Below are 21455 nucleotides of genomic sequence, written 5' to 3' on the forward strand. Positions count from 1 at the left end.
GACCCTGGGGGAGCAGGCCTGGAAAGGAAGGTATTAGTGAAGAGCTGTCCGCCCGCCCCTGTTCTGATTTGATCTGGACACCAGGGCACAGGAGGCAGTGCCTGGAGAGAGGGTGTGCTCTGAGGGTGGCAGGCGGGTGGCGAGCTGAGCCAGGGGAGAGGCTGAGCCAATTCTCCCTCCTTATCCCCCTGGTTGGACCTTGCAGATGGGGGGTGGGGTGGGGGCTCAGGGATGCCTGGCCCCTGTATTGGGCTGACCCTTATGAACCCCCTCCCCAGGGGCTGCGCGGAGATGGGCAGAGGAAGGGGGCCTGCCCTGGAAGCCCCGTCCCAGATCCCCGGGGCACTCCAGGTGACGTGCCTCACTGTCTGAATTCATCGTGGGACCTGCAGGCTGTGCAGGTCAGGGCCTCCACACATCAGCACAGACATGGTCACGACGGGGCTCACGACGGGGCTCATGAGGGGCTGAGCCAGCTGTGGGACGCAGGTGTCAGAGGAGGCGATGCGTCTGAGGCTCTTGCCCGAAGCCAAGAGCTGTGATCCCCTGGGTTGTGAGGCCCAGACACCCCGGCCCTGTGTCCTGTTCTCTCCCATGCCCTGCAGGCACCAAGCGCCTTGCGGGGCACCCACACCCACAGGCATTACAGAGACAAGACCAGGTGGTGCCTCCGTGCGGCTAGCAGCCAGGAGGATAGAGGCTTGGATGACAGTGACAAGTTGCAGAGCAGGAACAAGGAGCCACCACTGCTTCATGAGTAAAGGGGGTGCTGCCTGCGTGCACTTCAGAAAGGTCATGCCACCATCCAGGTGGAAGGGGGAGGCCGGAGTGAAAGTGAGAAGCGGCCACAGCCACCCGTCCCCTCTGGGTTGGCATCTCCCCCTCCAGTGTTTAGGGTCTTCCCAGACCGGGCCCCTGGTTCCTGCTTCAGCCCGACACTTCCAGCTGGAAACACACCGTCTTGCCGTGGGAAGGGGGCTGCCATCAGAGCGTGTGCGGTGGCGGTGGGCCCAGCAAGGCCCTGAGTTCTGGTGGGATACGGCCTGCAGGAAGCCCTGGGCAGCATTCAGCCAGTCTCCGGCCTCGGCTGAGGACTCAGGGGACGGTCCCAGGGCCCCCACCTGGACTTGGGCCCAGGCAAAAAAGTCCAAGACCCTAGGCCCGGGGCAGGAGCGTGGCGGGTATGGGTCCCTCTGCCCAGGGCCCAGCACCCTCCCCACCTCACTCTCTCCCACTAGCAGAGCTGGCCCAGGGCCCAGCCTAGACTGGAAGGTGGGGCGGCCTTTGAAGAGCACCCCTCGCTCTCTTAGCCCCCCTTATGGGGCTCCCAGGGGGCAGAGCCAGGCTGCCCTGCCTCGGGGCCTTGTGGTCCCCTTGACTCCCAGAGGCTCCCGTCAGATCCCCCCAGGGCTGGGCCTGGCCGAAGCTGACCTGGCCTCCCGACGGCCAGCTACCATGTGACGCCAGACCACAGTGGAAGAGCAACTTTATTGTCAGAGGGTTACCGCCCCTCTGTGAAGACAGGCTTGCAAGAAGCCACATCCTGGCCCCCTACCCAGCCAGCCCTGCCTCCTGAGGGGCAGTCCAGACCTCAAGGGCAGGGAGAGGCTACCAGGGCCCAGAGGGAGGGGGCACAGCCTCCCAGTAGCACCAAGGGCGGTGGGGACAAGTCACTCCTGCCACAAGGGGAGACCATGGGGGCGGTGCCAGCACCTGGGAATGTCTGCGTTTGCTGCCGTGGCCGAGATGGCAAGAGAGGAGCACCAGGGTGGGTCCAGGGCACAGAGGACCTGACGCCCAAGAGGCCTTGAGGGCTGTGGTCTGAGCTGCTCTGGGGCACCAGGACCCGGGACGGGAGCCAGGCTGGGCCCGCAGGACCGAGCGCAGAGTGTCTCTCCCCAGCAGGGCCTGGGAATCAGGTGGCGACCCCTCCTTCTCCTTGGGACACTGGACTTGCCTTGTAACTCGAGGGGGCCACCCTAACCCTAACCCTGCTGGTTCTCAGCAAGTCTGGGAGAGGCTGGGGCTGGAGGGACGCCCCCAGTGGGGGCACCGTCCCATTCAATCCTCCTCCTCGCTGCTCAGTGATGGGAGGCCCTGGCAGGGTGAGTGGGGTCAGAGGGATTAGGATGCAGCAGGGGGCGATGCCAATTCAGTCTGAGGATCCTGGCACCCCAACGCTCCTCTCTCATGGTCTCCAAGTCCACTGACTGTCAGGGGTTTATTCAAAGTTTCCCTGGCCTTCAAGAGCAGCTAAAGGCCAACCTGCCCACCTCCCCACCTGTGAAGCAGACCCCCGAGCCCAGGGAGGGGTGTCTAGGAAGGAGGCCGGAGGGCCCCCAGGGTCTCTAGCTGGGCAGGGCCTGCCCTCCTTCCCGGCTGGAGCCTCCAGGGCTGCCCGGCCCAGCGCCTGCCCTAAGTGTCCCCGTGAAGAGGGGGAGCTGGCAGGTAGAGAGAACACAGGTTCAAATCCTGCCCCAGTCCTCCACGGTCCAGGGGCCTCGGGCAGGTGATTTATCCTCTCCCAGCCTCTGCCCCCATGTAAAGTGGGGGGAACAAGCCTACGTCCTAAGGGTTAAATGAGACAATGTAGGGAAGTTCCTCGGATGGGCCCAGACGACTCAGGGACCCAGTAAATGACGAGTATTATGACGATTCCTGCGCCCCGCCTAGCCACCAGACCCCGTCTCCAGCAGGGAGTGGGGGTGGGGAGGGCAGGGACCAGGGCAGGGCTCCGCCGGGGGCGCTGGGCCCCTCTGGCCCCTGCCTCTGGCATTGCCATATGTCCCCAAGGCCCCCGGAAGCCAGTATCCCTGACGGGCACCCAGGCCTGGAGCCCAGTCCCACTTGGGGCGTCCTCAGTGCCGACGGCAGCACAGGCCTCGGGGCGGGGTCTCTGGCGGAGCCGGGGCTCCTCTGGGAGAGCTGGCCTCTTACTTCCCGCCGCTGGTCCGGCCAGCACTCCTCTGCCCGGGGTCGGGCCCGAGCAGGGCGGCCAGGGAGCCATCGGGTGGGGGGCCTCCGCGCTTCATCTTGAGGTTGGCTCTCAGGGCAGCGTCCTGGCCAGAACCCCCCTCAGGGGTGGCCTGGGGATCTGGAAGGAAAGCAGGAGGGTGGGCTCACGCAGGGCCTCCGGAGCCCGCGAAGTCCCTTCACTTCCAGTCCCACCAGCCAGGGAAGCTCTGTGCCCAGTGAGGGTGGGACAAAGCAGCTGCCAGTGTCTAGTCCTCATGCATTCATTCCCTCACTCATTTATTCATCCACTCATTCACTCATCCATTCATCCATTCATCCACTCATCCATTCATCCATTCATTCACTCATCCATTCATCCATTCATTCATTCATTCATCCATTCATTCATTCTCCCACTCATTCATCTACCTATTCACCATTTACTCATTCATTCATTCTTCAAACAATGCTGACCAGGGCCAGGTTCCAGGCACTGCAGAGGTGCCAGAGAGAGATATAGACACCCCACCCCATAAGGGAACAGAAGGCTCAGCAGAGCACAAGGAGAAGACAGGAGGGCGGCTTCCCAGAGGAAGAGATCCTAGAGTAGGCCCTGAGGCCGGAGCTGGTGTTCAGGAGGGACCAGTCTGAGCAGAGGTGTGGAGGTGGGAGGGGCCCCGGGCACCTGGATGATGGCTGAGTCACCGGACTGATGGCTGAGTCACCGGACACCAGGCTGTGCTAGGGGAGGGACTTGGGAGCTCTATGTTGGTCTCGGGCAGCAGGGAGCCATGGAGGGTTCTTGAGCAGGGGTGGGACAAGGGCCATCAGGGCAGGGAGAGAGGGGATCAGAGGCAGCACGGCGAGGGCAGCAGGGGAGGTGGGCGGAGGAAGATGCTGGACTCAGCGTGGGTCACCACTCACCGTGGATCCCAATCATGTGCTCCAGGATGAGCACTCTCTCGGCCAAAATCTTCAGGGCCTCCCGCAGCTGCTGCACCCCCTCGCCCTGGGGTGGAGAAAGCCGTGGGGTCAGGGCCACTCTGCTCCAGCATCCTGTCCCAGCCCGCCACTTCCTCTGGTCACCATCGTCAACACAACGGCCACCACAGATAAGAGACACCCCGGCACCAGGGCTGGGGTTCGAACTCCAGTTCACAGACACGGAACTTGAAGCCCAGACGGGGTGACCAGAGTCCTGCGGCCCCACAGCCCGGAAGTGGACAAGCCGGAAATGGCCAAGCCCGGGGCTTCACACAGGCCTGTCTGCCTCCAGCCTGAGCTCGCCTGCTCCCGTGACCGCCAGCTGCCTCCCTGTGCGCCCTTCTTTCCAGAAAATATCCTGCTGTGGGAAGAGCTCCTCATAGGGACCCATGGTCGGGAGGCGCTTTGCTGGTCTCCTTCCCGGTCCCACCCACCCGAGGGCAGAGCCGAGGCTTCCGGAAGGCCCGTGGGAGGGCACAAAGATGGCGCCTCTGCGTTCCTGGGACCCAGCCTACACATGGCGAAGGACCTCATGTGTCAGGACACGTGAATAGGCTGATTAATGGAGGAGACAAGATGACAAGGTCACTTTGAAAAAAAAAAAAAAAAAGTGATGGTAGAGAGGCAAAGCCCCGCCCCGGCGTCTGCAGCAAACAGGAACCTTTTTGGCTGGTGGAACATGACAGCTCTGTCATGACACTCAGATTAATTGAGCTTAAAGCTAAAGAAAACCGGAGAGCACGCTACTGAGTTACACAAGAGAGCTCTTCCCATCAAAGACCATGAGAAGCTGGGCTCTGGGTAGTGTCTGGGATGGGGGTGTCCCCAGTGAGGAGCAGGGGCTCCAGGCCCCCTCTGTTAGGACCCAGTTAAGCCTCAGTCCCTGGGCCACAGGAGGCATGCTGATGAAACTGGGCAGGGGGAAGTCGTGGGTACCCTCCCAGTCTTCCATCACAAGTGACCCCAGCATTCACATCTTCCTCCCACTGCCTCTTGTGCCTACCATGGCTGCCATGGTTCCAGCCTCTTCCCCCTTCTCCAATCCCATAAGGACCTCTGGAAGGTCCCCTGATCCCAGCTTTACCCCCTCCAGCCCAGCCTGCCTCAAACAGCTGCCCACCTCCAATGCCCACTGCCCATCTCTCCAGACACCCCCACTCCTGGCTTAGGATCTCCCCAAGCTCACTCAGGGGTGCTGCATGCCTGCTGTGCTGGACGTCTGGCTGAGCCCTGTCACACCAGGTGACTCATTCTCAGCTTGCCCCACCAGCCTCGCTCCCTTCTCATCATCCTGGTCCCCAGCCTCCCCTCTGCTTCCCAGAAGGTATGGTCCCTACAGCCATGCTCGCGCTCCATCCACGCCCCCACCCTGCCCTGTCTTGCTCTGGCCGCTGTGTGCTCCCAGCCTTCCTCTTCCATCCATCCTCTCCCACATCCACCAGCCAGCTCTCCACCTGCCCATACACCCTTCAGCCCACCAGCACTGCAACCTTGGGCACATCCGTGTGCCAGGCACTGTCATGGGAAGGCCCTGTCCCTGGAGAGAGACCCCACAGCCTGAGGCCTCCTTCAAACAGAGGGTCTCATCTGCAGGTCTGTGGCTCCTCCACCCTCTCCGGTGGGGTTGCCCCCACCCTCAGGCCCCGGGCCAGTCATCCCATCTGTGCTCCCCCACTGCAGCTGACTTCACACCGGGCTGCAGTCACCATTCACTCCACTGCCTCTCCCGCTGGGTGGGCCCCCACTCGCCCTGCGGCTGATGCCCCGCTCAGGAAGAAGTGTCGGTCCAGCTCCACTGGACTGGCCTGCAAGGACACAGCCAGGGGGCAGGGGGGAGCACGGGCCCAGGGGCACAGTTACCTCAGCGGCGGCTTTCTCCTCCTCTTCCCCCTTCCCGCCAGGCTCCCCCTGGGAAGAAAGTCACGCGGTCAGTGATGGGTGCCCAGCTTCTCTACCAGGGACCTCTGCACAGGCCGGCATGGCCTTGACTTTAGGGGCTTAATTCTGTTTCTAGGGAGGGAGGAGTCAGGTTGGAACCAGGTTCTGGCCCTTTCAGGGATCAAGTCCCCTGCCCTTCCCCTCTGTTTCCCTGACTCTAAAATTGGGGCCAGGGACTTCCCTGGTTGGTCCAGTGGTTGAGAATCCACCTTCCAGTGCGGGGGGACGTGGGTTCAGTTCCTGGTCAAGGAACTATGATCTCACAGGCCGCATTGCAATTAGAGAACCTATGTACTGCAGCAAAGACCCAGCACAGCCAAAATAAATAAATGTAAAAAATTAAAATTTAAATAAATAAAACGGGGCCGGTAATATCAGCCTCACCATAACACCTAGGAGGCCACTTACTCTTGGGTGACTTTACCTCTCCGTGCCTCAGTTTTTCCATCTCCAAAATGGGGATAATAACAGTGCCTGCCTCACAGAGCTATTAGGAGGATTAAATAAATCACTCTCAATAACAAGCTTGGGGAAGGCCTGCCTTTGGAGGCTAACACTCCTGGGTTTAAATCTTGGCTCTACTTTGGTCTAGCTGTGTGACCTAGGGCAAGTTGGTTAACCTCTCTGGGCCTCAGCTGCCAGTTCTAGCAAAGAGGGAAAACAAAGCACCATCTCGTGGGGGCACTGTGAGGCTTAAACCCACTATGGATGAAGAGGGCCTCCACATAGAAGACGCTCAGCAAAGAACTCCCCTTCTCCCACAGCCTCGTGCCTCTGACATAAGACTTGGGCATGTGCCCACTTCCTTGGCCCTGGAGATAGGGGCTGAGTCTTGTGAATTCTTATTTTTAAGATGGGAAATGAGTGGTCAGCTGTCTATATCTACTCCTGGGAAGTTCAGAGAAAGCAAGGGACTCTGCAGGTCACACAGCACGTTAACCCAGGGGCCTGGGCTCCCCAGAAGAACCTCAGGACTCTTATCCGAGCCCTTCAGTAGGCGGCTATTTCAGCCCATACTTCATATGCCCGGGGGGGGTCCCCACTTCCCAAAGTCCCCCATTCCCAACTTGGGCAACTGGCGCTGCACCCAGCTTGCCCGATTCTCTCCCTCTGCTCCATCCCGGCTGGGCTGGGTCTGGCATGCCCGAGGCCTGAGCTCAGCCAGGCTGCCTGGGGCAGACACCCACCGAGTTGGTACCCTGTGCCTGCACCAGAGCCCGTCGCCCCGGGGGAGGCCCACACACACGGCCCCACACTTACAGACGGCCCCGTGGCGCCCCGCTCTCCAGCCAGGCCCTGCAGAAAATCAGACAAAGCAAGTTAAGCTGTGCCCTTCACAACCCCTTAGTCCTCTGCACGCCCTCTCCCTGCACTGGGCTCTGGAAATCTGAAAAGCAGGACAGGAGGAGGGTGGGCGGGAGAGGAAATAGGGGGTGCCACAGCGGGGGCCTGTCTGCTCCTGGAGCCCCGGCCACTGGCCAGTGGATGACCGTGGGCTTCCACCGAGTCCTCCATCTTCTCGTCTGTGAAATGGGCCAATGCCAAGTATGGTCATCACTTGGAGAAGGCACATGTGTGCGTGCGTGCTCAGTCATGTCAGACTCTCTGCGACCTCATGGCCTGTAGCCCCCCAGGCTCCCCTGTCCATGGGATTCTCCAGACAAGAACACTAGAGGGGGTTGCCATCGCCTCCTCCAGGGATCAAACTCAAGTCTCCTGTGTCTCCTGCATTGGCAGGCAGATTCTTCACAGTCTGAGCCACCAGGGAAGCCCAGGGAGAAAGGGACCAGATGGCCATGCACACATGCCCCCAGCACTCGGAAAGGGCCCTCTGCGAATGAGCGACAGCAGTGGTGATCTCAGGCTTCCCTGGTGGCTCAGACGGTAAAGAATCCACCTGCCAATGCAGGAGACCTGGGTTCGATCCCTGGGTTGGGACGATCCCCTGGAGAAGGGAATGGCAACCCACTCCAGAATCCTTGCCTGGGAAATCCCAGGGACAGGGGAGCCTGGGGGAGCCGGGCAGACTACAGTCCACGGGGTCGCACAATCAGACACGACTGAGTCACTAACACTACTCCTACTAGAGGTGAAGGCGAGGGTCCCCACCTGGGCTCCCCTCAGCACTGAGGCCTGGTCAGAAGGCTCCCTGGAGCCCCAGAGCTGCACATCGAACCGTCCTCTAGCACCCCGACCTGGCCGGCCAGGAGGCACCCCGACTCAACCTCTCCAAAGTGGAACTCCTGGTCTCCCCCCGGCCCAGCCGTCCGGCCCCCACGCTGCAGTCGCTCTTTCCCATGAAATGGCTCCACGATCCACAGCTGCTCCTGTAAGCACCTCGCAGTTAACCTTCCGCTTCCCGCCCTCACTGAATTTATTCCATCAGCCCGACCTGTCAGGTCCACTTTCTAGATACGTCTGTTTCCTCTGCGCTGCCCCGGCCTCCTCCTGGGTCTCCCTGCTCCACTCCCCTGCCCCCACCTTCCCCTCAAGCCACAGCCAGAGGGGCCCTGGAAAGACGAAAATGGGGTCCTGGACGCTCCCTCCCTGACACTCGATAAGCCCCCCTTTCACTGTGGCCCAGGTCCACACATCGGCTCTGCAGGTACCCGTCTGCCCACTTCCCTCCCACCTCACCTCCCCCGACACGCGCCTTCGCTCAGGACCCGCCTGGTGTTTCCCGGCCCCAGGACCTTGGCACTTACGTTTCCCTTTTCCTGCTCTTGGCATCTTCGTGTGAATGCTCCTTTCTGGTTCCTCGGGGCTCAGTCGAAGCCTCACCTTCTCCTGTCTGTCACCCCACTCCGGCCACCCGCCTCCTGTTGCTGTAGGTCTCGCCCCAGTTACTGTCTATCACATCTGCCTCCCCCATCAGACTACCTGCTAGCAGAGGGCAGGGACCCCGAGAAAGCCGGAGCAGGGCCTGGAGTGACCCCAGCCCTGCCGGGCCCCCGCTCTGCTCCCCTGCTGGGTGACTCTGGCAAATGACAGAACCTCTCTGAGCCTCCGCGTCCCTGTCACCGCTGGGATAACACGATGGGGACCCTGAAAGGAGTTGGCACGAGCAGGTAGGTGGGGGGAAGGATTGGGCACACCATCATCTCTGACCTTGCCTGTCGTGTGGGCTTGTGCCTCTGGAAGGGGTTCTGCTGCCCCCAGCCCTTCTCACGGGAGCCTCTGTCAGCCTCACACCCACTCCTGCCCTTTTGTCAGGGGTGAGCCGTCCAGCCTTGCAGTGGGGGACCCGCTTCTCAGTCACCCCCACCTCCCACCCACCCAGGCCCGAGTTCCAGGGAACCTGAAGCCCTCGGTCTGGATGAGCTGCAGGAAGCTCTGTGCAGACATCCCCAAAAGAAACCCTTCCTGCCTTGGTGTCCAAAGTCCCCCCTCCTCTGTGTGACGTCCCCCCAGACCCCTGGGGCTCTACAGCACAAGGCACCCCCCCGGCACTTTATTTCTCTTTCACTCCCTGTAACAACCCACCGGGGAGGCCCCTTCTTAGCAGCCAAGGAGCAGGAGCCCAGAGAGGCTGTCTTTCTGCCCAAGGTCACAGAGCTGAGGAGGCAAAGCAAGCTGGGGGTTGGGGCTGCACTGTCAGGCTTCAGAGTGCCCCCCCAACACAGGCAATTCCCATTGAAGATTGGCCACGGCTGTGATCCTGGCCCAGCCCCACACACCACCTGCATGACCTCGGGTTAGCTCATCTATGAAATGGGAATGATGCTAACTACTGTGGGGCCCAGGTAGGGTGGGTAGTAAAGGGTTATTGTTGCTAAGAAAACCAGGATCCCATGCCTGCCTTCCCCTGGGGCCCACCTGGACTCAGGTGGGGACCAGCCAGGTAGGCTGGTTTCTTCCTGAGCAACTGTGCTGCTAAGAAGCCCGGCTCCTGCCTTCCTAGGGAAACAGTGCCCTCACCCTCGCCAGAGATGGGTGAGACCTTACCTGGGATCCAGGCACACCCGGGGGTCCAGGGGGGCCGTGTGGTCCAGGGGGCCCTGCCGGCAGAGTCACAGATGGTCACCTGGAGCCGGAGACACCCCCTGCCCCCTCATCGGCTCTGGAGAGGGGCCCTCCCACCCTCCCACCCCGGGCCCCGCCCTGGGTCTGTCTCCTTGGGCAGTGCAGAAAGGGGAGGTGAATAAATGGTGAGGGAGGGGGCATGGGCTCTCCGGCCCCCTGCCCACCCCCAGAGTGGAGAGCCCACTGCAAGCCCCTCTCCCTGCCTGCAACCCCTACACCACAACCTGCTCCTGTTCCCACAGCCTCATCCACGGGGTGGGGGTGGGGGCGCCCTGCAGCCCCTCCCCAGCTGGTCAGTCCTCAGGCAAATCTCCCTCGAGCCTGCCCCATCTCGGGACCTCAGACCTCACCTCCCTGAGGCCATCCTTGCCTGGGTTACTACAACTGCTGCCTACCACCCAGAGTGGTGGTCACCCATCCATGCAGCAGTCCCCTCCCCACCAAGTGACTTTTCAGACAGGTCTCTCTCAGCCCAGCCTCCTCCACCTTCATCGGTCAAACACCCTCCTGGAAAGTCCCTCTGGATCCATGCCTTTGTGGTGGCTGTTCCTTCCTCCTGGAGTTCCCATCCCCTCCACATCCCAGCAAACTCCCACTAGTCTCAGGCTGAGCGTCACCTCCTCCAGGAAGCCTTCCAGGCACCTACCCCCACCTCTTCCCTAGGCAAATCTCTGACAGTGACCAGCCACTGCCTCTGGCCACTACTGGTTTGAATGCCAGCCTCCCCTCTGGCCCAGGGAGCCCCCAGAGGGTCAGGCCAGGACCGATGGGTGCAGTACAGAGCGTGGTGTTTGTGACTAAATGCCCTGAATATTTGGAAGAGTGAGGTCTCTGTGGCTAGCCTACCAGAGTGCCCCCTGGCATGCCTAGGGAGGACCTACAGGAAAGTGAGCCCTGGGTAGGGTGAGGCCTGGACGCGGTCTAGCTAAAAGGCAACATCCTCCCAGCGCCCTCCTTAATGCTGCCACCCTGGCCCAGCCGCGAGCCCAGCCCTGCTTTTTTGGACCCTACGGGATTCACTGAGGGTACTGCCCACCTTCTCCACTAGAACCTAAGTACCATGAGTACAGAAATCTTTTGTTTATCTAAGGATCCCAGGAACCCAGAACACTGGCCAGCTCGTAGGAGGCGCTCAGTGGGTTATTTCCTGACTGCGTGAGACACTGAACGACTGGAATGAGTGCCCAGCCTGGAGCCGAATCAAGAGGCGCCTCCACCCCTGCGGGCGCCCAGGGCCTCTGTTGCTCATTCATTCAGGGTTAGAACCTGTCAGAGGAGACAGCCACACACCTGGGCTCTGCCCCCCGCCACACCCGCCCCCCCACAACCCCAGTGAGGGTCCCATCCCCTCTCCCAGGACCCTGCTTTCTGCCTGAAGGCCCAGGGCCTCCTGTCTCTCCCAGGCACCGCCCCCACCAGCTCCCTCCATCTCACCCACCATCCCCTATGCAGACCTCCTGGACCTAGGACTCTGGCTCCCAGAGCACCCCTGCTCTGGCTCACTTGAGGGCGGCCCGAGGCTGCTTCACGTGGGTGTCAGGCCACCCAGAAACACTGTGTCCAGTCCCAGGGGAGCTGCCACCCATGAGCAGCAGGCCCCCCACTCAAGCTACTGCTGGCTGGGGCAGACCCAGTGCCCTGCCATGAGCCTCCAACCAGCCCCCTCAAGACTCCTGGCCCAGGTGAAGCCCAGGAGTGGGTACCAGTGGAGACCAGCTGCTGCTGCTGCCCTCTGCACTCACCTGGGGGGCCAGGGGGACCCCGGGGCCCTGGGACGCCCGCCAACACTGTGTCCACGGCTGCGGAGGCCAGCTGCACGTCTCCACCTGCAGGAAGGGCAGAGTGGCCTGTGACCCATGGGGCAGGGCCAGCAGCGCTGGGGGGCTAGAGCTGAGTCCCCCAGAGCCAGGAAGAGCAGCCCCGACCCTGCTGGGCCTCACGCAGCTACTGCTCCCTCAGCTCAGAGGAGCTCCCTCATGTGTAGTCACTCAGTCTGTCCGACTCTTTGTGATCCGATAGACTGGGGCCCGCCAGGTTCCTCTGTCCATGAGATTCTCCAGGCAAGAGTATTGGAGTGGGTTGCCATTTCCTTCTCCAGGCAATCTTCCCAACCCAGGGATTGAACCTGAGTCTCCTGCATTGCAGGCAGATTCTTTACTGTCGAGCCATCAACACCGAGGCCAAATCAGAGGGCGGGGGGAAGCCCTGTGGGCTCTGTTTAAAGTACAAATCTCTTCCTGAAAATTCCATGTCCTAAGACTCCCGCCCCCCCTTGCTCACCTCCCCGCTGTCCAGGCCAGACTCTGTTCCAGGCTCCCCTCCACATGCCCGTCCTGACACACCTGACTAGCTCACTCTTGTGAGGGCCTCCTCCAGGAAGTCCTCCCTGACCACTTGTCTGAGCCGCAGGGCCCGGGGCCGGGTGGGGTCTGCCTGGGTCCCTCCAGGGTGAGCCCCATGTGATCTCAGACCCAGAAGCAGACAGCCAGGCTTCAAAACATCTGGGCTGGGGGTGGCTGCCTCTGCCTTTCCCTGCCTACCCCCATCACAGAAGCCTGGGCAGCCCTTCCATAGGCCTCCTGGCCGGTGGGCCTGCTACCGCTGCTCAGTGCTGGCTAACCAGGTGCCTCCACCGGGAACCCCCCAACACACACACACACACACACACACACACACACACATGCACACACTCTTCCTAAACGTTCACATCTGCACCCTCCAGGCAGTCTGCTCGGGTTTCTCTGACGGCGGACCAAGAGGTCCCTGTGCCCCCACGGTGCCCGGGATATCACCCACTCAGAATGCCAAGTCAATCTCAACCCGCTTCTTAAAACCTTTCTCGTTTCCCAGGGCCCTTAACCAAAGCCACGCCCTCCATGGGCCGCAGGCCCCACCCCCGCCCCATCTCTTGGGTGCCCTCCCTGGACCCGCCCTCCCCCCATGCTCGGGCGGCGGGTTCTATGTGTGCTCGAGGGCGCCCTCTTGTGCTAGACTGTGGCCCTTGCAGGCAGGAGACTCGTTTTGCTCACTGCTGTATCCCGGAGGTTAAAACACACAGTCCCACACATGGGAGGTGCTCCAACCATCAGCGCCTGTCCAGTGGCCTACAGTGAGGGGATCTGCGAAGAGCACGGGGTGATGGATGACCTTGGTGATGGTACTGTCACCAGAGGTGACCCCAAGGCCAGGCCAGAGAGCAGATGGACATCAGGGGGTCAGACCCCAGGGGCAGGAGCTGAGCACAGAGGCAGGGACAGACCCCTGGGGCCAACCGTGGGGTTGGGGGGACCACCCCCCACCTAGGCTACCCCGTCCCCCTGCCTGGCAAAGCCGAGGCCCCACTCACGGACAGTCTGCTTCATGGGGTTCTATTGGGGGGTGGACCCTCCAAATTCTGGCCCGCCCTCCAACCCCAGCCCTCAAGCGTGACACTCACTGTCCTTGTCCGTCGGTGGCTGCAGGGAGTAGAGGACGCCTTGGGGGCCGTTTGGAGGGAGGCCCGGGCTGCCTGCTGGGCCAGGGGGGCCGGGGGGGCCAGGGCGCCCCATCTCTCCAGGAAGCCCACGGGGCCCTGGCGGCCCCAAGAGGCCTGTGGGGGGAAAAGAGGAGTCACAGGAGGGCCGGGCCTCCTGACTGACCTTACAGAGATGAGAAATAGACCCGGGAGGGCAAGGTGGTGGCCACTAGTCCCAGAGCCTCCCTGGAGGGCTGTCCTGGGATGTAATGAAATGACTTCCCGTCCGCAGCCAGTGCAGAGGGGACCCGGGGCAGCCAGGCGGGAGGTCAGGGAGGTCACGTGAGTGAAGTCAGCGGGCGCTATGGCCAGATGACCTCAGCCCTGGGGTAGGGGCAGCGAGGCTGGCTGCCAGCTTGGCCCAGCCCCGTACCTGCCCCAACAGGGTCCAGGAGCAGCCGTGTGACCTCTTGGCATTGTTTACATGCGGAGCACAACCTCCAGCCCCCAGCAGCCCCACCCCCACAGCTGGAGCCTTCTCTTCTCATAGTCCCGGGTGAGACCAGGCCCCAGAGTGCTTGGAAGGAGACTGCTCCGGGAGGTGGCGGTGGGAGGGAGGGAACCTGGAGCCCTGCTAGATGGCAGTCATCAGCCCAACCAAGAAAGAGGCTATCTGGGATGCCTCACCTGCTTGGACAGGGGAGAATCCCTAAGCCCCTTCCCCTACTGGGCGAAGTCATGTCAGGGTATGTGTGTGGGTGGATGTCCTTACCAGGAGGCCCCGCTGGGCCCTTTTCTCCTGCCTGACCCCGGTCACCTTTGGAGCCTGGGGGACCCGCAGGCCCTGGTGGTCCCGTCTGTCCAGGGGGCCCTGTGGATAGAATGAAATGAGGCCTGAGAACATTGTGGGCTGAGCTGCCTCCATTGGCTCCAGGCTAGACGACCTTGCTGTCTGGTCAGACCTGCCCCCTCACCTGCCATGGGCAAAGGGACCACATAATTCATCACAGTATACAAACCAGTTTTGCTCCTGTTCACTTCTATGATCTCAAGAGCTACTTGTGTTCCCATTTGACAGGTGGGGTAAACTGAGGCTCAGAAAGATGTGGCCCCTTGCTCAAGGTAGCAGCACCAGGCTGTAAATGAGTCAGAACCCTCTCTCCACATCCTGATGTCTCTTTGCTCAGGCTTGGGGACTGGGAGTCAGGCAAAGATCGTCCTAATAAGGCCTCCTTAGAGACCCCAGGAAGCCCTGAAGGGGTCGCCTGCCCCCTGGGGATCTCCAGGTCCCAAGGGTGGGCAAGAGTAGATGGAGAGTAGATGGGAGGCCCACTGTGTGGCCTGCAGACAGCCCCTTCTCCCTAGGGAAGGCCTAGGCCTGGGGAGGATGCTCAAAAAATGCTTCCTGAACAGATGGAGGGCTCTTTGGGGACCACCCTGGGGCTGCCAGTTTCCAGAGATTCCCACTTGGTCTCTGGGATTCCAGGATGCACCCAGGTGTAACCATTTGTAGGGTTTGTGCTCCACCTGGTGGCCATATTGGGAACTACATGCCCCCATAAGAAGAAAGTTGCCTTTGGAGAACAGAAGCCCCTCCCAGCTTCCTCCCTCCCCTCCAGGGGGCACTGGGGCCTGCCTGGGTCCTTCAGAAGAGGAGAACCCCCTCCTTACTTCCCCCTGACCTCTGCTCCCTCTTCAGTCCCAGAAGACGGATTTGAAGAAGACAAGCATAGGATTTGAAGAAGACAGGCCTTCTGGGAGTGAGACTTTGGGGACAGTGGCTAGAGAGGTGGGCCAGGGACCCAGGGCAAGTAAGACGCCCCCTCCTCCCATAGCAGCCCGAGCTCACCCTCCACACAGCCTCCAGGCCCTTCAGAAGCCTGCAGAGTATCTGCTGCTTCCCTGGCCTCAGGACTGGCCACTGGCGGTCAGTTTTCCCATTGCTGGGGGTTTGCAGGCAGGGAGGGGTCAGAGTTGGGTCTGGGCGGGATTGCTAAGAAACTGGGGGCTCAACTGGGGGACAGCAGAAGGAAGGGCGTCCCCTGCAAAGGGCTCCGGTGGGGCTGTGAATTATTGAGTCAAAATGGCACTGGATCGCTGGGTGACCCCAGGGGTCACTTTTCTGAGCCTCAGTTCTCCTGTAATCTGAGCTTTACAAGCTCACTGGAATGATTAGCCATGATATCTGTACAGACTAGAGTGATATAAAAATCCTGAATAACTGGCACAGCACAGATCCTGACCAGTCAGATGAGACCTCAGCCTTAAACCCTGGAGTTCAGCCACATGGACAGTGGCAGCTACACCTCCGCTCAGGGTAAAGTCCCAGCACAGTGCCCGCCACGCAGCAGGCATTCAACAATCCTGACTATAATATTACAGTTACTATTACTGTTCTGCAGTCCCAGAGAGCAGAGCTCAGTCCAGTGGAGAGAGACTGCAGAGAGACTTCAAAATGTGGTGGGAAGAGGGAAAGCAACAGACCAGTGGGTGTCCTCCAACTCCGGTCAGAGAATTCAGACAGGATCCCCCAGAAGGCTGGGGGAGGCAGTAAGCCCCCCACCCCTGGCGGTGTGCAGGCAGGGGCTGCTGTAAAATCGAGCCAGTCAAGGATGAGCTGGGCTGGGGGCCTACATGTAGATGCTAAGCGGCAGCAGGGCAGCCTATGAAGACAGTAGCTGGACTGTGAGACAGTAGGGAGTGGTGAGGACTGTGGCAGACTGCAGAGTTTGAATGAGATCTGTGGGGGCAGCCATGACTTAGCTGCGGCCAACTGTTCCTTTTTTTTTTCCCAATATTTTTTTGGCCACAACACAAGGCACATGGGATCTTAGGGACTGAACCTCACCCCTTGCACTAGAAACACCAGGGAAGTCCCAGCCAATTGTTTCTGTAAGGGACTGCCAACCCCAATGGCCAGCTCTTCCATTTTTCTAAGAGAAATCCTGACTTTTATGTGAAACCCCCCAGGTTTTAAATGTTAGCTCAATTTTCCAAAATGCCCTTTGGGTGTGTATGACCTACTGGTGGAGACCCTGAGAGGCCTTCCCCCTGCCAACCCCCTGCCCCCCGCAGGCCTCACTCACCGGCCGGGCCTGTGGGCCTTCTCATCTGGGGCCCGGGGTGGGCAAGCGGGATGGCGTCAGGGAGGAGACCCTCGTTCCAGGGTGGTGGGGTGTTCTGGGGCGTCGGAAGGTCATTGTCTGGGCCTGGGGGCCGCTCTGCTGCTTCCAGAAGGAGAACCTGGGCCGCAGAAGGGCAGAGGGTCAGGCCCGGGGCACGGGTGAGCGGGGACGTGAGTGCCAGGGGACCAGCACTGCCCACTCGTGCGACCACCGTCCCCCGACTGGAATGTTCTCCCGCCCCGCCCCCACCTCAGGAAGCCCTCCGACCCTCCTCTGGCTCAGGCAGGGCCCCTGCGGACACATTCAGAGCCACCATACTTTTCTCCTAGAGTGGCTGTCACTGGGATTAGACTGTGCTTGTCTGAATAATGACCACTGCTGCTGCTGCTGCTGCTGCTAAGTCGCTTCAGTCGTGTCCGACTCTGTGCGACCCCATAGACGGCAGCCCACCAGGCTCCACCATCCCTGGAATTCTCCAGGCAAGAACACTGGAGTGGGTTGCCATTTCCTTCTCCAATGCAGGAAAGTGAAAAGTGAAAGGGAAGTCGCTCAGTCGTGTCCGACTCTTCGAGACCCCATGGACTGCAGCCCACCGTCCATGGGATTTTCCAGGCAAGAGTGCTGGAGTGGGGTGCCATTGCCTTCTCCGAATAATGACCACGGTCACCCCCATTTCACTGGTTCTTCCCTGGAGAGGGACCGGGCAGGCTTGTCCCCCCCACTGTCTGGCTCAGGGCACAAACAGCGTGGTCAGGGAATGTCTGTGGCTGGCTGGATGGGTGCGAGGAGGGAGAGATGGACAGGGAAAGAAAGAAAAGGAAAGGGAAGAGAAGGAAAGAAGAGGAGAAAAGAGAAGAAAAGAAAAAAAGGAGAAAGAAAGAATAAGCGGGCCCAGCTCAGTGTCCGAGTTTAGCAAGAGCTCCAGGGAAACAAAGGTAGCCATGGTTACTCAGGGCCCGCCTGGAAAACAGCCCATCTTCTCCCCCGGAGGAAAGCAGGGGTTAAAACCCAAAAGGACACAGAGCCTCAGTAGGGAGACACTTCCTAATTCACGGCACCTGGGAGCCAGGAGGGCTTCCCTGCTAGCTCAGCTGGTAAAGAACCCGCCTGCAGTGCAGGAGACCACAGCTCGATTCCTGGGTCAGGAAGATCCCCTGGAGAAGGGATAGGCTACCCACTCCAGTACTCTTGGGCTTCCCTTGTGGCTGAAACGGTAAAGAATCTGCCTGCAATGTAGGAGCCACAGGAGACGTGTGTTCAATCCCTGTGTCGGGAAGATCCCCTGGAGGAGGGCATGGCAACCGACTCTCCAGTATTCTTGCCTGGAGAATCCCACGGACAGAGGAGTCTGGCGGGCTACAGTCCATGAGGTCACAAAGAGTCAGACATGACTGAGTGACTAACACTTTCACTTATCAAAATTGTACTTGGGGCTTCCCAGGCGGCACAGTGGTAAAGAATCCACCTGCCAATGCAGGAGAGGTGAGTTCGATCTCTGGATTGCGAAGATTCCCTGGAGAAAGAAATATCAACCCACTCCAGTATTCTTAGCGCACGGCACAGCACAGGGAGCCAGGAGGTCCGGCTGTTCCCAAATAGGCCAGCAGGGGGCGCCGCACACCGGGATCTGCTCAGGGCCGGCGGGCAGGTGCTAACCCGCGTGGACCCACCCACCCCAGAAAAGGGGGGCACTGGGGTTCCCCCGCCATATCAGATGGAGCCCGGTTTCCCGTCCCGACCTGCCAGACAGGAAGGAAGAAGTCCAGTGTCTCATGTGCCCACCCCCCCCGCCCCCCCGCCGCCGCCGCCTTAGAAACCCGAACCCCACATCCAGCTAGATTCTCAGACTCAGCGCCGTGAGATGAAAGCGCTCCGAGCCTGTCTGGGGGCCGCTGGGAGCGGAATCGCTGGCGTCTAGTTCTGCAGATGCTAGGTAGTGCCTGAAGGCGTCCAAGCTCCAGCCCCGGCTTATACCCCACCCCACCCTACCCTGCGCCCACCCCAACCACCAGAGTCCTGGGTAACCTTAATTCCAGGAGGACCCAATGGGTCCTCGGGCCTCTCCCAGGGCCCTAGCCCTCCTGCCTAGAGCCCACTGCCCCTCCCCTCCACCTGCCCCCGTCCCCTCCTGCAGCCCCCAACCACGGCCGTGGGTGAGGACCTCATGCAAGGTAAACCCGGCCGAGCTCCCCCCAAAAACCACGAGAGACACCACACAGTACGTCCACAGGTGATCACCTCGGCCTCCCATGACCTCCCCTGCGTCTCCTCCACCAGCTCTGCTCCAGCCGCCCGGAACGCGCCCAGCCGCTCAGGCCGAGACCTCCCCACCCCTCCATGCCCAGGCTCCTGCAGCACCCTCCACCAGTGCTGTCCCCGCCCCCAGCCCCTGGAAGATTCTGAGACTCCGGAGAGCTGTCCCCTCCTTCCTGAGTCTGTCTGACCCTCTGGGCAGAAGGGGTGTCCCGCCAGCCCCTGTACAGTCACTCTGGAGCAACGCCGCTGGCCCTGCCTTTGGGTGTCAGGACCACCTGGGGAGGGGCGCCCTCCTCGCTCTCGGTCCCCAGGCCCCTGCACACACTAAGTACCATGTGATGGGGGAGGAGGCTCAGGCCCTGCCACCAGCCAGGCTGGTTCGAATTCCGGCTCTCCCACTAGATAGCCATGATATGCAAGCATCGTCACCTTTGTGGGCCTCAGTTTTCTCATCAGCAAAACGGGGGTGGTAACACTGACCCTGCAGGGCCACAGATCACGGGCGCACAGCACGTGGGCACCCAGTTACTCCTGCTGATGCTGGGGTGGTGTGCGGGGGTCGGGGGGAGTCACAGGGACAAATGGCTGCCTTCACAGCGCCCAGGCCTGGGCTGGGCTGTGGTTTCCTGGGTGCACAGAAAGGGTCCTTCTGAGCGCCTCCTCCCACCACCTCTGCAGCTTCCCCGGGGCCTGGGTGACAAAGTTTCCCAAGACCCTTGGGAACAAAGTGGCACCCCAGATCTCAGGCCCCCCTCTGTATTGGGTGGGTGGGCTCCTGCCCCGTGAGGCTCTGGCAACCCCCAGGGCCCCTGCTCTCAGCCCCTCCCCCTCCTGGTCCTTACAAGGGCTCATTAAACAGGAAGGGCCACGCCAGAGGCAAGGTGGAAAGAGAGGCTCAGAGACCGCAAGGGACTTGCCCAAGGTCACCCAGCAAGTCGGTGGTGGGGCCAGGGCCCCGTGTGGCGCCTCGTCCACTTCTCCACAGCTGGCCTGCAGCCCTGGCCTCAGTGGAGCTTCACGGAGGCCCTGAGAAGTGGAGCGGCGGGCTCAGACTGCACAGCGGCTTGGGGGTGGAACCTCCTCACGGAGGGGAGGGTTACAGTTTCTGCCCCAGCCACTGAGGGGACGTCCACCTGGAAGCTGACCGGCCATGGCAAGGGGTGGAGCTGGGGGGGACAGGGCAAGGAGACTTGGCTGTCAGTGTGTGGGATGGGGGCCCCAGGGCCATGGGCGAGAGGCTGGGGGTGGGAACTGTCAGGACCTGGTGGCCAGGACTTGGGGGCAGGACGTGAAGGCAGGGGTGGCCCTGTCTCTAGCCTGGCTTGGGGGATGGTAGGATCGCCACCATTCAAACAGCGGCACAGGAGAAGCCAGGTTTGGGGGTGAAGGTCCCCAGTCGGGGGGATGAGTTGGATACAGCATCTTGGTGGGGTGGGGAGGATTCCTCCAGGTGAACAAGTGTAACAGGGAGGAGCCAGGAGCAAGGGGAGTGTGGCTGGGAGGGATCAGGGTGGGGGCACCCAGACTGGGCTCCCAGGCCCCCCAGAGGGACCCTCTGCCTGCAACCTCACTCCTGCACAAAAGACCAAGCTCACTCCTTCCTGGGGCACCTCCCTCACAGACACCAAGACCCACAGAGCCCATGGACCCAGGCAGAGGAGCCACGGGCACCGTCAAGTTAGAAGCAGCCCACTCCAGAGTTCAAGCCCCCGTGGTCTGGCCATGGCAAACCTCCTGGAGAAACTGAGCCGTCTCTGCTGGGCTGAGCTCACCGGGGCAGGCAGCAGTGGGCGGCGTGGGGACTCAGCTGAGAAAACCAGACTCCAGCCAGCCTTCCATCTCAGGGGCTCTGATAATATCACTGTGGCCTGGCTGATTGGCTAGGACACCACTGTCCTGCACCAGTCACCCAGGGAAATCCCCTCAGGCTCCCTCCCACTCGGTCTGGTTCTTGGAGTCAGAGAGTAAACTGAGGAGGAGGGGAGGAAGGAAGGCAGGAAACTTTTTTTCTGCTAGCTTTTTACCCCACGATCCCCCAACAGCCACTCCAGCCTGTCCCAGAAAGTGGGTGAGAGGAATCTAGATCAGCTCCTAGGTTTGGATCCTTAGGCAACTCGGGCACTGTAGGGAGTGAAGATGGAGCAGTTCTTTGTGGTTGCCTGGCCTCCAACCACCTCCCCTTCCTTGACTCTAGAACCCTTATTCTGAGCCAGTGAGAATGCCCCAGAGGAGGAATCATCACTGGCCAATTACTCATTTTCCCAGCTCCCTTGTACCTAGGAGGTGGGCATATAGCCTAGTGTTGGCCAAAGAGACATAATGAATTTCTTGAGATACTTTGCTTCACCCTCTACTTCCTGCCTTTGAACAATGTATAAGGATGTGAGGCTTTGAGCTGCAGCAGCCACTTTGTAACCATGAGGCACTCTGGTGACTCAGATGGTAAAGAGTCTGTCTGCAGTGCAGGAGACCAGGGATCAGTCTCTGGGTCAGGAAGATCCCCTGGAGAAGGGCATGGCAACCTACTCCAGTATTCTTGCCTGGGGAATTCCATCGACAGAGGAGCCTGGCGGGCTACAGTTCTTGGGGTCTCGAAGAGTTGGACACGACTGAGTGACTAACGCTTTAGCACTGACTGGCAAGAGGACAAGAGCCGATTCACTAAGAAGGTGGAGAGGAGGCTGTGGAGGGAGTCTGGTTTCTTGAGTCACCAAGCCAAT

The 21455-nt window shown here is 60.8% G+C and overlaps 1 protein-coding gene across 2 annotated transcripts in view; it reads right to left on the reverse strand.

The window, feature by feature from the left end:
* Window positions 1-1469: 1469 nt before the first annotated feature.
* Window positions 1470-21455, reverse strand: part of COL26A1 (collagen type XXVI alpha 1 chain) — a 164215-nt gene continuing 144229 nt past the window's right edge. For both annotated transcript variants that reach the window (XM_019988371.2, XM_019988372.2), the window contains exons 5-13: window positions 16441-16597; window positions 14127-14225; window positions 13337-13489; window positions 11643-11726; window positions 9823-9875; window positions 7138-7173; window positions 5800-5847; window positions 3880-3964; window positions 1470-3094 (exon numbers count right to left, since the gene is read on the reverse strand). In XM_019988371.2, the coding sequence (XP_019843930.2) occupies window positions 2934-3094; window positions 3880-3964; window positions 5800-5847; window positions 7138-7173; window positions 9823-9875; window positions 11643-11726; window positions 13337-13489; window positions 14127-14225; window positions 16441-16597 (876 nt within the window). In that variant the 3' untranslated portion in view covers window positions 1470-2933. The remainder of the gene's footprint in view (window positions 3095-3879; window positions 3965-5799; window positions 5848-7137; window positions 7174-9822; window positions 9876-11642; window positions 11727-13336; window positions 13490-14126; window positions 14226-16440; window positions 16598-21455) is intronic.

Source organism: Bos indicus, chromosome 25 (assembly GCF_029378745.1).
Source record: "Bos indicus isolate NIAB-ARS_2022 breed Sahiwal x Tharparkar chromosome 25, NIAB-ARS_B.indTharparkar_mat_pri_1.0, whole genome shotgun sequence".
Classification (NCBI taxonomy): Eukaryota; Metazoa; Chordata; class Mammalia; order Artiodactyla; family Bovidae; genus Bos; species Bos indicus.